Source organism: Diachasmimorpha longicaudata, chromosome 12, assembly GCF_034640455.1.
Source record: "Diachasmimorpha longicaudata isolate KC_UGA_2023 chromosome 12, iyDiaLong2, whole genome shotgun sequence".
Classification (NCBI taxonomy): domain Eukaryota; kingdom Metazoa; phylum Arthropoda; class Insecta; order Hymenoptera; family Braconidae; genus Diachasmimorpha; species Diachasmimorpha longicaudata.
Genome location: NC_087236.1, coordinates 5312739 through 5328257, shown reverse-complemented (window position 1 = coordinate 5328257; position 15519 = coordinate 5312739). Strand labels below are relative to the sequence as shown.

At 36.8% G+C, this 15519-nt stretch overlaps 3 protein-coding genes across 5 annotated transcripts in view; 1 reads left to right on the top strand and 2 right to left on the bottom strand.

Moving 5' to 3' along the window:
* The window catches only part of LOC135168246 (Krueppel-like factor 3), a 152392-nt gene that overhangs the window by 89001 nt on the left and 47872 nt on the right, over nucleotides 1-15519 (bottom strand). Inside the window, exon 4 of the mRNA XM_064132240.1 lies at nucleotides 3052-3223. Coding sequence (XP_063988310.1) covers nucleotides 3052-3223 — 172 coding nt within the window. The remainder of the gene's footprint in view (nucleotides 1-3051; nucleotides 3224-15519) is intronic.
* LOC135168252 (guanine nucleotide exchange factor MSS4 homolog) overlaps nucleotides 1-15519 on the top strand; it is a 124818-nt gene that overhangs the window by 98213 nt on the left and 11086 nt on the right. The gene's annotated exons all lie outside the window — the stretch shown is intronic.
* On the bottom strand, nucleotides 10125-13456 carry LOC135167844 (uncharacterized). Its single transcript, XM_064131448.1, has 6 exons — nucleotides 13042-13456; nucleotides 12734-12949; nucleotides 11854-12027; nucleotides 11552-11746; nucleotides 10866-11308; nucleotides 10125-10634 (listed from the first exon to the last, which is right to left on the bottom strand). The coding sequence occupies exons 1-6, from the start codon at nucleotides 13298-13300 to the stop codon at nucleotides 10284-10286; spliced, it is 1638 nt and encodes a 545-aa protein (XP_063987518.1). The 5' UTR covers nucleotides 13301-13456; the 3' UTR covers nucleotides 10125-10283.

Here is a 15519-nt window from a genome sequence, read left to right as displayed (position 1 = left end):
CGCACGAGCATTCAGATCTCCCGACGATACCATTGTGACGAGACATAAAAAAAATTACATTTAAAGTTCACATCCGGTAGTAATAACCATCGCAACCCTCGTGTAGGCGGTTGATATAAAATTTTCCTATTCATTTGTTAAGTTCCCTGTCGCAGATTAATCACCAGAATGAAAAGATGACAGATAGCGTGTGTTAAAGTTTTAAGTCTTGAGAGTCCATTCCATTTACCGCTCCCATACTTTGATTGTCTCTGATTAATTAGCCGTTGCATACTCGGTTTACCTATCAAGATTAAATGCGTAAGACAATTACCAGAATCATTTGTTGGCTCATCTCCCCCTCCCCTCCTCCCTCTCACCCCTATTCTTTGTTCCACGAAAGTATAACGAATTGTGAATAAAAGAAATTGCCGTTGGGGAATAACTGGAAAATGAAAACTCGCGTGACTCTTATCGCAAAAACGAGTGTCTTTTGATCAGTTGAGAATTGAAAATGGGTGAGCATAGTTTTAACTTGTGCTTGTTTTCGAATGATGTGTTTTGCCACCCAACACTGTACACAGAGTTGGGCTCACGTTGGCGCGTGAGCGGCCGGCAAACGATCGAGATAAATCGTATCGAGAGTGGATATATGGTATAAGGTGGAGCTCTCACTCTCTCACACACTTACACCATCAGTTTTTCTCTGTTGTGGTGGTTGGTGTGTGTGAGTTGGATCGTAATACAAGTAGCAATAGGCAAGCGTGGTCATATCGCGGACTATGTTGAGAGATATGATCTCTTCTGATCGGTTCTTGTTATTTCTGAGCTTTCGAGACAGGTGACCGCTCCGGTCCATTTTACGAATGGAAAGTTATGGTTTTTGATGGTTTTTTTTTTATGGGGGAGACTGGATGATAGAAAACTAAATCATTGTTGAATTGAAATAATATATATTGGTAATATGTTTAAATTTTAATTTAAATAGAATTTTTAAGTAAAAAAAATGGAATTGAAGAATCTCAATTTAAAGTGTTGAATTAATAAAATAATTAACAAATGGATTTTTTAAAATTACGAGCACTTCCGGTAGATCATTTATAAATAATCCACCAATTTCTGATAAAATTTACACCTTCAGTTATTTATTTATAACCAAAAAAAGTGGAAAAATATTATTTCAATCAATTAATCGATAGCTTCAGTGATTGAAAAAAAGTTTCTCAATTTTTTTTTGATACACAAATACCTCACGCCAGCGACTCCGATAAAAACAAATTGGATAATCGAGTTGAAAAATAAAAACTGAAAAGGGTTTCCATCAATTATATCTTTTACGCAACATAACGTAACCCTTAGAAGGAGTCGTTTTTCGTTCCGGATCTCCCTCTCCTCGGGAGCATGTTTTATTTGTTCATTGCATCACTCCAGCAGCCACTCACGAGTGTATCAACCGCATGCACCAGGTCTATCCAGCATATATGGTATTGACGCACTTACGATTGGAATTTTCCGATAGTATGTTGGAAAACGGATGTCGCGATTTATAGACACGAATTGACGATGGGATGAGGCACTCAAACTATACAGAATGACTATTGTCTAATCTCATTGGTGACCCGGTAGGATTTTATACCGATAGACATTTCCCGTTGACCGCATACCCAATGCCGATGTCTGAGTTAATATCCTAGACCCTATCTTTAAAGACGTGTTTACTGGGAAAACAATAGAATCTTCGATCGTGTCTAACTTCGTGGAGAAATGTCAACAGAGGTTAACCTACACATCCACCTGTATAGCCCACCTGTTTGTTAATTCACGTGATTAACAGATGATAGATTATTTCTCATTGAGTTTGAAAATTTTTTTAAACTCTAAAAATAATTTACGACTTCGTAATAAAAATTCTGACGACGATTCACGATTTTTTTTTTGATTGATACGATAAATCCCGAATTTTCCCCCGAAAAGTCGCAGATTTCAACGGAAAAATTAACGTAAAAATTACTGTACCGTCTGGTAAAGTGGATTAAATAATCCCCCACTAGAAAAACATCCCTGATATATAATAAAATATACCGGTGGATAATTTCCGATCGCAAATTGCGTGAAACTCGCGATTTAATACGAAAAAAAAACAGTCGTCAAGAAATTTCAATGACATAATTATTAGGGCTGAATGAAGAATTAATTCAGCCAATTATTTTTACCATTTATTTCAAAATATCTCGGTGCAATAAAATGTTAAATTCGGACGAGAAAAAAATTTCTTGGCGGGCAATTTCTTTTTCTGAGTACGAGATACCGTGGTATAATTTACAGTCATAAATTCTTTGATACAATAAAGATGTGCCTCAAAAAAAAAAAAACTCGAAATCAGGGGCTCGACGGGGGGAGTGGAGGGAACTCGTTAAGCATACGGACTACTTCACGCAGACAATTACCGTGTTCAGTTAAACAGGTGAAAGTTAAACTATGTTGAATCAGGGGGTAATAGGTGTGAAGGGAAATTGTTGGGTTGAGGTGCGTTATTGCTGGCTGTGGAGTGACCGCAATAGACTTTTGGCATTCTCAATTATCGCGATTTTTAGTTCATCACCTCAAACATAAAACAAACTGCTAACGGACGACATTTACCCCAATTTCCCTCCATTAATTAAAATAATTAAAAAATTATAAAACCCAAACGTTCAATTAAATTTCTCTTCAACTCGTCTCTAAATCGATTTTGTAATTCATTAATTTTTATCAGTCGTTCCTGAGAATTCAATAAATCGCGCTGTCAAAATTCGATCCGGATAAATCGGTTCCTCCGAAATTGTTTAAAAACCGGAAATGACTCGAATGAAAAATAGAATATTGTTGCCAATTTCTTCAGTCCCTTCGCAATATTATGAATAAATTCAAGTGCAAGAAGGGGACAATGTTTGAATTCCGGTCACGAAATCGATTCGTGCACGAATATCCTATATCGACCTTTTCGAGTAAAGGCACAACGGTAGTGGGTGAATGGTGAGTCGTTCCACGATTGTGAATAATTATAATGAATTTTAATAAATGATAACTCACCGGTAGACGGACAGATTGGCATTGACAGCGGTGTGGGTGTTGTTGATGGCGATGGAATTCTTCTCGTTGTGGTAATTAATGCTGCTGCTGGACTGTAACGCGGCACCTGGAGTACCACCGGTGTCTTTACCGACAGATCCACTGGCTCCAGTTGAACCGGCGGTCCCGCCGCCTGAAACAACAAAATTGACGAGTATTACAACAAATGTCACGAATTTATACGCAATAATTTGTACAAAACGTGACAATTTGCTCGCGGTATTTTCCTAACGTGGGAAAATACCTGGAATTTAAACAATTGCTGGTGAGGTGTGAGCTTTTGCTGGTGTCATGGGTGTCACTTGTCATGGAATTTAATAAATGGATCGTATCGTGGGACGCGATGTTAATAATTCCAGTTGTCTGGGTACCAGTTACTGAAGGCAGCTGTCAGTTATTCAGTTCATATCTTATTTTGATGACTCGCGTGCGGTAAATTGCGGGATAAATTCATCTCAGAGGACTCGAAAATGGGTCTGAGGGTCTCTCTGGGGAAAATATACTCCGAAGAGACGAAAAAAATTCCGCTGTCCCCGGAATTTTGGTGTAAAATATCGGAAATAAATTCCTACACCGCAAGATAAAGTCGCAGGGACATAAAATTATTACCACTAAATCCGACTATTACCGGAGACTAGCGGAATCCACTCGACGAATCCATAATCTTCCTCATAATGACCCAAACTCCAGGTTCATTACACTGTAAAAAAATTCTTAGTGATTTTAGTGTACGTCGAGGAAGTTTATTTGATTTCTCGGTCCTCTAAAATTATATTACTAATTTTAACAGCTGTCGGATGAATTTTTCAAGGACCCGCCAAACGCATTATTGTTCAATAAAAAAATATTCCCACCATACCATAAATTTGACAACAGCTGTCGTCAAATTTTTCACATCAATTTCAATTACCATTCATTGACAACCAACTAAAATTATTAAATTAACGCTCGTTAATTTTGGCATGTGACCCAATTAATTCCTAAAGGTCATCAACTCGGGCCCAAACACCCCGATGATACCGATTCCCCAAACTTTATCCCCAACATCTTCATATCAGTATAAATACTCATTAAAGTCACTCGTGCCCACGAAGTCTTCCGATTCCCTCACAATTCAGTCATGCGATCGTAATTCAAATATTTTCATCGCATTAGTCTCTCAACACATACTCATAATATCATACAACCCCTGAATAATAATTCCTATCACCCGGTGAATAATCCCCACCCCTCAATGTCGCGACAAAAAAGGCCGATGTCCGTGAGATTAATCATAAAATAAAATCGATCGCTTAATTGGATGCTGTCGGTGTTGGTCACGACGATAAAAGAATAAATAAATAATTTGATATGCAAACGCAGACGGAAATCAGCCGACACAATAATTCCAACTGTACATGTGGTATTCGTACGAGACACGCCCCAGTGACGTCACAGTGTGCAATCACAGTTGTCGAAATGATTTTGAACTTGGAACGAGGGGAGAAATTGAACGAGTGAATTGAGCCGCTGAAAATTTATCGCACCCTCTCTCTTCCCCTCGCGAATGTGTCCCAATCCCTCCGGCTAAATATTACCGTCGTATTCTCAATGTTTTTTTTATTTATTTTTATTTCTCACTCACTCTCGGCTCATTTCCTCCTACCATCCACATTTGTTCGTTCTAACGCGTCGACGACTCCCTTATTGCACTCCACCACAGGCCTCCTATCTCTTTTTACACTCTACCACCAGCCAGTGCACTTATCTCCCGCCTCGTAAAGATGTCATTGATCATGCTACGAGTATGCCAGAGGTTATATTATTCCGGTGGTGAAACATATTCGCAGTATAACCATCCGAGAAATGGTGAATTAATATGAGAAGAAAAAGAATTGACCTTTCGGGGAATTCAAAGTAAATTAAATATTTTTTTGTGATTGGAAGAACATTAGTCCGGAAAATTAGAGATTTGGGATCAGCACGATTTTTACTACAAGTAATTTTAATAAAAAATCACTCTCTACTTAATTAATTCCCTCTGGTAATGACTCTGTTGAATTTCCGGGTTTTCCTCGACTTCCTCTGGACTATCCACCCCCAAATCATTTTAATTAATAATAATCAGTATTTAAGATACTCAAAAGTGTTCAATTACTTCGATCTTTATAACTCACTAGACTCAATCGATGAAAGATAATTTTTTTAAACGAATACTTCTCCCAAATAAACAATTATTTATCGAAAATAATTAATAAAATTGGAAAAATTTCCTGATCAATTTTCCATCGCCATTTCCGCGACTTAAACTGAATATTTCTCTTCGTGTGATCAATCTGTCAGCAAATTGTTTATTCTCGCGCCTCCTGCCCTACCTTTATCCTCTCATATCATTAAGCCTCATACATTTAACAAGTTGCTGAGGCATAAATAATATGAGCATAAGTAGAACAGAAATATGCCAAAGTGGACGTCGGCCGAAATTCGTACACCAAAATGCGTGCAATGGTCTACCCCCGATGATACATTCGACAGGTGAAAGTCGTGATGCTGTCTAATTTCATGGAGAATTTACAATTTGTAAGTCGTCCCAAACCTGAGCTACCGTCCTTATTGATTATTATCGTACACGATGGCGACTCGAAAATCGAGGGGATAATATCTTGACCGCGGTGCTGGTGTACGTTGTACATTATACGAAATACAAGTATTAACAGCGGGTAGTCGAAGCCACGAAGCGCCACGATACCCCACCTACAGAGCTTTCCATTCAGAATTTGTTAAATTAAATCGATGCAATTAAGAACTGGTAATAATTCGACGAGTCATAATTCCCTGAATGTTTGCCAAATTGTACCTTAAATCAATGATATTGAACTGGTATCGATACCGTTAATGAACTCGTAATTAGCCGGTGATACTTGAGGACAGTCGATTTTACGGTTGATTAATGTGGAGATGTGGAAATTATTTCAAGTTTTATGAGCTTTCGATGAAAAAAGATCGGAGTTATGATATTTCTGATAATTTTGAGAGAATTTTGGCGATTAATTGTTGAATATTTAATGTTTATTTCGAGTAATTCAATTGTGGTTCTTTAATTTTTTAAATATTTTTTTAAATAATCAAAAATAAACGAGTTTTAAAAAATTCTATAGAAATTTCAGCCAAAATTATCAAACAATTGGATCTGATTTTAAAATATTCGCCCAGTTTTTGGATAAATTTCGCACTTCGTTTCGAATATTTCGATTTTTGGAACTTCATCGACTCAACAAAAAACATAAAATAAAATAAAAAATGTAGATAACAATAAAATAAAATTGTACTTATTATTCTCCCCAAAATGTTTCAACAGGTCGTGTGTGATGACAAGAGGCTCCTTTTCAAATAGTAAACACTCCCAAAAATTTGTTAATGACTATTACTTCTTCACTGGCGATACACACGAAGAGAGTAGCCGATATCCGACAAGATATATGTACCCAATATTTTTAATGGACGTGAATTATTAAATGTACCACCTCCAGCACTTGTGCCGGCTTTACCGTAGCACTCGTGAAAAATAATCATTCGTTCGTTAATGAGTCCTGGTTGATGGAGTGTACCTGCCGAACATCAAATACATTTTATCCCACCGCGATGACGATGCCGAGATCGCCAGAAAATAATTACGATCGCGTAATTGAGACGTTCTGATAACTTTGATAATGTTATTGCAGTGTGTCACATTGATTAAGTCATTAAGTCAGGCTGTGGGTATCGCGTGGGGTAATGTTGAGAAAATTATTAACATTTTGGAATAAAAAACATCACTGATAGCTGTCTATAATACAATAACTATTTCAAAATGATAATAAAAATCATTCGTTTCAGTGAAAGTAAATTAAAAAAATTAAAATTAAATGTTGAATACTGAGAAGTTTCCTTTAATTTAAAATTTAATTTGTTGTAATATTTTTTATTGCTAAATTGCTGAATATCTTTCTCGATGTTATTCATTTGAAGTAACAAAATTAATGCAGAAGTGCAAACGAATTTAATATTTAATTTACTAATGACTGATTTTTCAACGAAAAAATATATAAATAAATGCAAAAAAAATTTAAAAATTTGTGTGACAGGTTATTGATTGGGAATTATTATTTAGATCCCACAATTAAATGACAGACATTGTCAAAAGGATGACAAACAAACAGCTCATACTAGATCAGAGATGCGCGCACCAGCGCGCGAGTAAATGTCGTGTTTACGGTTGCTATTTCATCGAGGCATCTTGCAGTTGTAATCCACTATACGAGACAGTGGATGATAAATCACGTGGACTCGCCCAACGCCTGCCGATTAGATTGCCTCGTACCTCAGCTTTCCACTTCTTTACCCATAAATGAATGTGTAAAAAATCATGGGGAGGTAAAAAATTGGAGACTCATGCGCGAGGAGAATGGCGAATGCACGCTTTCATGGCAGGATATTCAAGTCAAGAAATTTTATATAAATTTTTCTGAGTAAATTACCACTCATTCTATGACACCCCATCCTCTAATCATTCATTAACCATTACCTAATGCAACGGAGTGAGAAATATTCCGTAAAAATTTCGAAATTTTTTCGTAATTTGGGAGCGAAGTCCGATGGCAGGAAATTTTGTAAAACTTTCAGAGAATTTTTACTGAATATTTTTCTTCGGGAACGAGAGTGAATTATTGTCAGAGAATTTTAATAAAAAATTTCTTTTAATGTACCACCGAATATTTGCTCTATCGATCCTCCCAAATCGACCAAAAATATCCCCTCAGCCCTCCGTAAAAATCGATTCGCGTTGCACGAGCGAGAACGATATGAAGGGCAATAAAACGCATCAGTGGGACTGTCCAGGAATATTGCGAGAGGACGAGGAATCATCTTGTACCGGTACTTCTGACAAACGGCTGCAGATGTTGTCTTGGTTCTCTTGACTGACTCGACACGTTTTACATTAAAAAAGTTGAGATTTTATGGCTTCTCTCCCACCCCACATCCCCCCCTTCCCCCGAGTATTTTTTATCAATGATTTAACAAGCTCTAAAGATTGTATCGGCTGAGGTCTATTTCATACGAACGGATGAATTTTGTCGAGAAGTTCAAAGTGATTTTCATTTTGAAAAATCAATGGTGGATCGCCTGGAATTTTCATAGGAACGTGTGTTTATGTCTACCCACACGAACGAGAGATCACGTCGTGGGACGCGTGTGAATTGCACGGACGATACAACACCACGCCTTGCAACGTGTGAGGTACAATTGAACAACAGGGAGATGTTAAATCTTTATTGGAATACAATACACTGGGATTTGAGGGTTTAACAGACCCGGAAGGAGTCCCACTACCCAGGTAGGAAAAAACGAATGGGCCAACCTTGGTACAAGCACGGCCGCCGAGCTGCCGTAGCTCGGCACCCGGGCTCCAGCCAAACTCGCGCCGAACTTGGCTAGACCCTGGGATGATAACACGGGGCCAGGCCTGGGACCGAACTTTGGCCAGACTTCGGTCGCCGTACTTTGGCCGCACTCTGGGCTTACCATTCGGCCCGAAATTGGCCCAGGCCTGTTGCCGAACTTTGGCCGCACTCTGGGCTTACCATTCGGCCCGAAATTGGCCCAGACCTATTGCCGAACTTTGGCCGCATTCTGGGCTGACCATTCGGCCCGAAATTGGCCCAGATTTACGACCAGAGCTGTGGCCAGGCTCCAACCGTTGCCTGTATTGGGTTCAGAATCACCAATAAATATATGAACGGTATATCTGATAAGCAGACATGTATTTATTACCTTCAACATTATACAGAAAACAGTTTTATTATGTGACAAAACTTATATTTAAATTTATTAAATCTATTGACAAAAAAACTCAGCCAATCAAAAACTTTTTTCCTCCTATCGACATAGTACATGTTTTCATCCGATTTTGGTTGAACAGTTAAAGATATGCAGTGTTTGTATCTCCAATTTTCATGAAAGATAATCACAACTATGAGATTTTTCCGCGAACAGAATATGAAAACTCAAAAAAATGATTGCAGGTATAAATTGTAGAAAAATCTTTTGTGGATTATTTTCATCCGCTTTTAAAATAAATAATCTACGTAGATCATTTGAATCCGAAATTTAATACGACATACCATATTAAGTCTTAATAAACTCTCTCTTACAATCTAATAATATTAGCAGTCAGTCTTCAGAATTCGAAGATTGTATTAACAAAATATCCAACAAAATAACGCACCAATGTTATTTTTTAAATTAGTAGTTTAGAATTGATAAATTATCGTGCTTCAATTCAAGCATGAAAACAGTCATTATAATAGCAATATTATGGATAATTTATTCCGCTATGGATGATAAGAATTAATTCTTATATCCATAGACAATTGCTGATACGAATTATCCTGATAAGAATTATTTTTTCATCTCGGAAAGACGTCCTTTTTTTACAATAATGTCTTCTCCATCTGCAACTCCGGAACACAGAATGATATTTAGTTGCATTGATTGTGTGCTAGTTCTATATAATATTGCTTATTATATTCACTCTTTCAAACAAACTTAGAAATATAAAAAAGTCTTGGATAGGATTACATATAACTAATTAATTTCAACCCTTAAATTTGAAATCTTTGGGGAATATGGACGCAGTCCGATTGTGAAACTTCAACCTTATAAATATTATTTGACTTGAATCACCAAATACTGAAAACAGCTCTCAATGGCTGAAATTACTTTCATTAGAATTTTTCTTAAAAATTAAAAATCCACTTATTATTTTTCCCTTTAAACTTTTGGACATAATATTTAATCCCTGAACCAACAACGGATATTTATTCCCGTGATCTAACTTATGAGGAAATGACATAGAAAATACTTTATTATGCTAAGATACATCACATTTTCCAATTGTTATTTCCATCTTCTGGATTTCCGACCTCGCCAGGAGAAATATAATAAATATAATTAATACTTCAATGACAGCCGAATACTAAACAATATTCATATATTAATATATATTCTGCCCAATGAAACGCCTCGCGATAAAAATATATTGATAATATAAACTTTTCCTATTAATCGTACCTTTTATCAAGAATATCACAACTAATACAATTACGAAAATGAACTAATGGAGTCATATTAACACAGTGATTTTACAATTCCATTTATCCCGGAAAAATGAAGTATTATCGATTGGTATCAAAGGAACAAACTGAATTATTCTCGTTATGATGACTTGACCCGCGTTGTCGTTCCTTACGCCCACCCTCTCGATCGCCAGAACGTGACAACCAAGTACTTACTTCTGACATTATCTTCTTCTCATCAGTGCTGGATCCTATTACCTCAATTATCACATCAATCAGTACTTTGCATACTGTAGTGTTATAAAAATTTTTCTTTTTCTTTCCGCCAGCTTCCTTTCCGTAACCAGAATAGTGCAGTGACACTGTCTTCCTCAGAACCGCAGATAGGATAGTGGAAACACATATTTTCATCTCTTTTTTATTGCTTATCAAAACTCTCATGAATAATCGCTAAAAATAAAAGAAGGGAAATTTTTTTGAATTTATGAACATGAGAAGACATCTTTGGGCTCATCGCCAGCGGGTTGGTTCTATAACCAAAGCGTTCCAGTGACGTAGACTTGAGTCCCGGTGATGAAAGATTTTTTCATCACCAGAAAACGAACCCAGTGCATGTGTCACCGCCCAATTTATTGATTTTACATAAAAAAGAAGAAAAACGATCAATTTCAGATATATTACCAGTGTTTCTACGAGATTTGGGTCCGTTGTCAATATCGCTTCGTATTCCTGGAACTTATCATCCATTTCAAATAGTAGTGGCGTAGACATCTGCTTCTGTATTTCAAGCAAGCTAGGACCAGAAGCTGGGGCTAGATTAGTGCCAATGATTGTGGTCTTGAGCTCATTCATAGACTGCTTTAAATCGTAAGCCATCCTGCGTCTTAAATTTTCGAGCTTTTCATCTAATTGCTGATCAAAGTAATCTCGAAGGGAGTTCAGGATTCGACGTTCATTATCAGCATAATGACTAGATGACAACTGGTTTTGTGGTCCCAGCATTTTTGGCATCTTAGCAGGGGGTACCATCATTGATCGTGAAGTTTTTGGAGTTCCTGGGCTCACAATCGAATTCAATCCGTCTTCAGCGCGTGTAGTAGACGATGCACGCCTTTTTCGGTTACCTTATGAAATTAAAGGAGGACCAAACGATATAAATTGATGGGTAGCAGCATCAGATGAAAAAAAAACTACCCAAGCCCCCACCAAAAATATATAATATAATCTAATTCTATATAAGTTCCGAATTTTGTAAAGAATGTTCAAAATATAAATTGGACCATTTTCAAATATTTATAAATATAAATTTTTTCATGCGGGAGGAACTTGGCCGATGATTGGTCATGGAATATCCGAGCCGATTTTACCTGAAGCGTTATGGACTAGTGGTGAAGGAGGTGTCAAATGAAGTTCTTTTCTTGTATTTCTCGCTGAGTCCATCGATTTTGTAGGTGACTGCAGAATTCCATCGGAGGAATCATTGCTCTCAGATTCATCAGTTTCGACGTCTTTAAGCAAAGTAATATTCTTCCTTGACCGCTGTTTAAATGATAAACATGCACCTGGAAATTATTGAAAATGATGATTTATCCCTGACCGGATCATTTAATTAACACGAACTTAGAATTACGTGCTACAGTCCCATATTACCTCAAAATTGATTTATTACCTGTTGGTACAGATCGCGATTTACTCGACATTTGCAAAAAGCCAGAATTATTTTGAGCCTTTGAGGCTCGAATCTCCTCAGGATTAGCTATAAGACAATCATGATTTTCGTCTTCAGAGTCAGATCCACTCTGGTAAATGCTTTGAAATCTTGTCTTTGGTTTTGCTTGTATACCTACGAAATTTTACAAGTTTGTAGTGAAGTAGTAACACAACGTAAGTTGTCTCCAGCCTTTGTTTTTTATAGCTATTTCAAAGTGGGGAAAGAATGCATGCATTTGAAAAAATATTTTTTTTGTAGAACCTATCGCTCCTACAAAAAAGGTTTCTATCAAAATTTTACCATTTTCCGTAGATGTTCACTTTGATTTACCTCTTCACAACAGAATTATAATGCTTTCCTACATAAGAGATGGTGGGGAAAAATGGAACGTTTCTCGTCCCCTCAACATTCCAATGCTTTTATGTATAAACAATCATATCAAGTGTAAATCATAAATTTTCCACTTTATCTTGTTCGCACGTAGTGATTTCTGTTAGCGACTCAATTTTTTGATGAGTAAAGAATTGCAATAAAAAAAAATAACCTAATATTTTTCGACCACAACATAATAAAAATTTTCTTATAAAATCATTCAATGCGATTCTCTCTTAAAACGATGTTTCGAGACAAATACACATGTAATGACTGCACAGATACATAATTAATATTTATTTTGTAAAAGATTTCAAAAATTCGGTCAATCTAATTCCCAATTTAGGGAACGATGGGTCTTTTGATGTTAAATACGAGAGTTGAATAAATTGGGGATGAATAATTGGGGTTAAGAGTGGTTATAATTGTTGATAATTGACTTTTACTTCATATTAACAGGACTTACCAGACTTTGGAGTTTGATTTCTAGGTGGAATCGGGATTTTAGTACTAAAGATGTTGTTTAGTTGAGACTTTGATGCAGTTAAGGGTTTTGCTGAAATTTTTGCTTTCGAGGAAGTTTCGGACCTCCCCCCCTTTCGATCATTTTCACCATCGGTTGTCTCACAGTTGAGAGTTACTTGGGCCTTTTTTAATCTTCTGCGACCCTGATCCAAATCAGCTGAACACAATCAACATATGATCCTTTAATATTGAAATGAACCCATCGAGCAATTCATCAAGTTATAAGTGGAGTCATTTCAATTTTTGTACCTGCTCCGGTGATGAAGCAAAATGGATAACTTTGCCAAGAGTCCTTGGGCGAGTGCAATTTTTCCAAGTAGTCGTCAAGTAGATGATATTCAGTTGTCGGTGGGAATTTACAGGTGTCTTCTTCTGCACTATTAAACCATTTTTTCGGCACCAAATCAATGCATGGTAGCCCTTTTTCGTTTTTCTCGAGAAATTCGATGACTGCGAATGGTTCGCTGAGATTTTTTGGATCGCGAGATGGATGTGAGGTTTCCGACATTTTAGGTTATGAAAAAAAATCACGATTCGTACAATTGAACCTGGTGTTTTCGAGTAGTTTCATATAAACTGATAACTTTGCAGAATGATGCATATAGCTTATTATTTAACAGAAAAAATTGCGTTTCTATTTCCATGTGTTTTGAACGGTTTTTTGTCATCACCCCACTGATGCTTCTTTTTTAGCGCCACTATTCCTTCAAAACGATTATATCACAAATATCTGTCAAACACTTAACACACATTTAATTCACATTAAATTCTCACTTCTTGTAATTTACCGTCAACTTAGTTGGTGAAATCCGAATTTGAGACAAAAAGCCCGATAAACGGATGATACGAGCAATTATGAAAGGTTATGTACACGGACGCCAGATCTAACCGATTTATGTCCCACTTGCATGTAACGACTCCACTATTGAAATTTTCTAACGACCTCGATGATCGGATTTTCATGTCGATTGTTGATTTAAAACATAAAATTGTTTGTTTCTTCCACAATTTTAATCACGAGTTCAACTAAAACATATACCCTCATTCATATACCCTCTTACCAAAAAAAAACTGCATTTCACAATGCGAACAATTTTTACGTTATTTTCTAGTGGAGGAGGGATATGGCGTATTGTCGTCCAGTTACATTTAATAAAGCACATTTGTGTTTAATTTTGTGTGCCTTCTTACATGTCATTTCAGCTGCCCAGGACTTAATGTAGAATATTCCTACTCGACTGGAAAAGTCTGGATAACTAAACGCCTCTTCCCTACTACTTTCCTGGTGTCCGAAAATATATATACCAGTAAGATCATCACAAATTTTGGATTTTCCTGATTTAACGAGAATTTGTGAAATTACGAAAACTTTCTCAATATCTAGGAGTACCACGTTATTTGGATGACTTGTCGTCAAGGTTAGACCATTGATGTTGATCATATTTGATGTTAAATGAATTTCCCCATCAATTATCATCGTTGTAGGCTTTCTCGCGATAACCCAATCACTCAGTATGTGTTTCTGATTAATTACCATGGTTCCTCCAGACTCCATCTCAGTTAGTCTGTTGATAATTTGTGTGAGTGGTTTTATCGAAGAATGAACGAGTTTTTTAAATAAACCAATGTAACTCTCTCCCCAAAACGCTGAGAGCTCATTCAGAGGAATTTTAAAGTATTGGGCATCATTAGCAACGTGGATGATACTATGCCAACTGAGAACTTGAGCCCCTTCATCATTATAAACATCAGGTAACGTCTCGAAACAAATTTTTAGCAGAGATCCAGCATATTCACTCAAATCCTTAACGAATTCCTTACTGTTTAAAATTCTGCTAGCAAAGACAAATAATGAGAAATGACAACGTAAAGGTTTCGGTAAGAAATCTTGTAACACGACGATACCACAATAATTAAGGAAAAACTTGAATTGTGATGCTTTCCATCTTGAGATATTATTCACATCAAATTCTTTCCTTTGAAATTCAATAGGGATATCGGCTTTTAATGACCTCATAATACCATCAAGCCGACGAACATCAGCTAATTTGATCCTCTGGGCTGAACTTCTCGTTAGCCATTTATCCAGCAGCCATTTCATATTACCAGAATAGAATAAATGCATTAAATCTAATGGCACTTGTTTTGTCAGATCGAATCTATCCAAAGAGAGCAGCGGGGACACAGAACCTTCATAATGATGTTCTGGTTGAACTCGCGTCTCGTAGGATACTTTAGTGCGTAAATTTGCATTGGTCACTGGATATATGCGTTTTCCTCGTCTTCCACAACCTACTGTAATGCCCTTGGTGAAACACCTTCCACAGGCATAGAAGGCTCCAGGAGCTTTGTGGCAGCAAATGAATGCTCGAGCTGGCGAATCAGCCACTATTGCTACAATTTTCACCTCAAAAACCTTGTCATCAATGCGCAAACCATTTTCTTGGAGTTCATTGGCCTCTTCAACAAAATCAGTCATGAATTCTGTGGCTGATAATGGTTTCCCATCCCCACAATAAATCGCGGCAGCAAAGGGTTTGGTAGTGTAATTTGGATGCTGTATTTTTATTGAAATTGGCCAAATTTCCTTCTTAGCATTCCGGTATACCTGCATACCGTCAATATGAACCAGAAGAGAAATGTCGTTTTCTCGATAAATTTGAGTTGAAATTATTTTTCTGAGTCCCGAGGCGATTCCCAAATAAATGAATATATCACACGTGAGTG

Coding starts and splice junctions, on each gene's coding strand:
- LOC135167844 (XM_064131448.1), bottom strand. CDS start 13,300: ATGTCGGAAACCTCACATCCATCTCGCGATCCAAAAAATCTCAGCGAA. Junction 12,950..13,041: donor TTGCTTCATCACCGGAGCAG/GTACAAAAATTG, acceptor GATTGTGTTCAG/CTGATTTGGATCAGGGTCGC. Junction 12,028..12,733: donor AAATCAAACTCCAAAGTCTG/GTAAGTCCTGTT, acceptor AAAATTTCGTAG/GTATACAAGCAAAACCAAAG.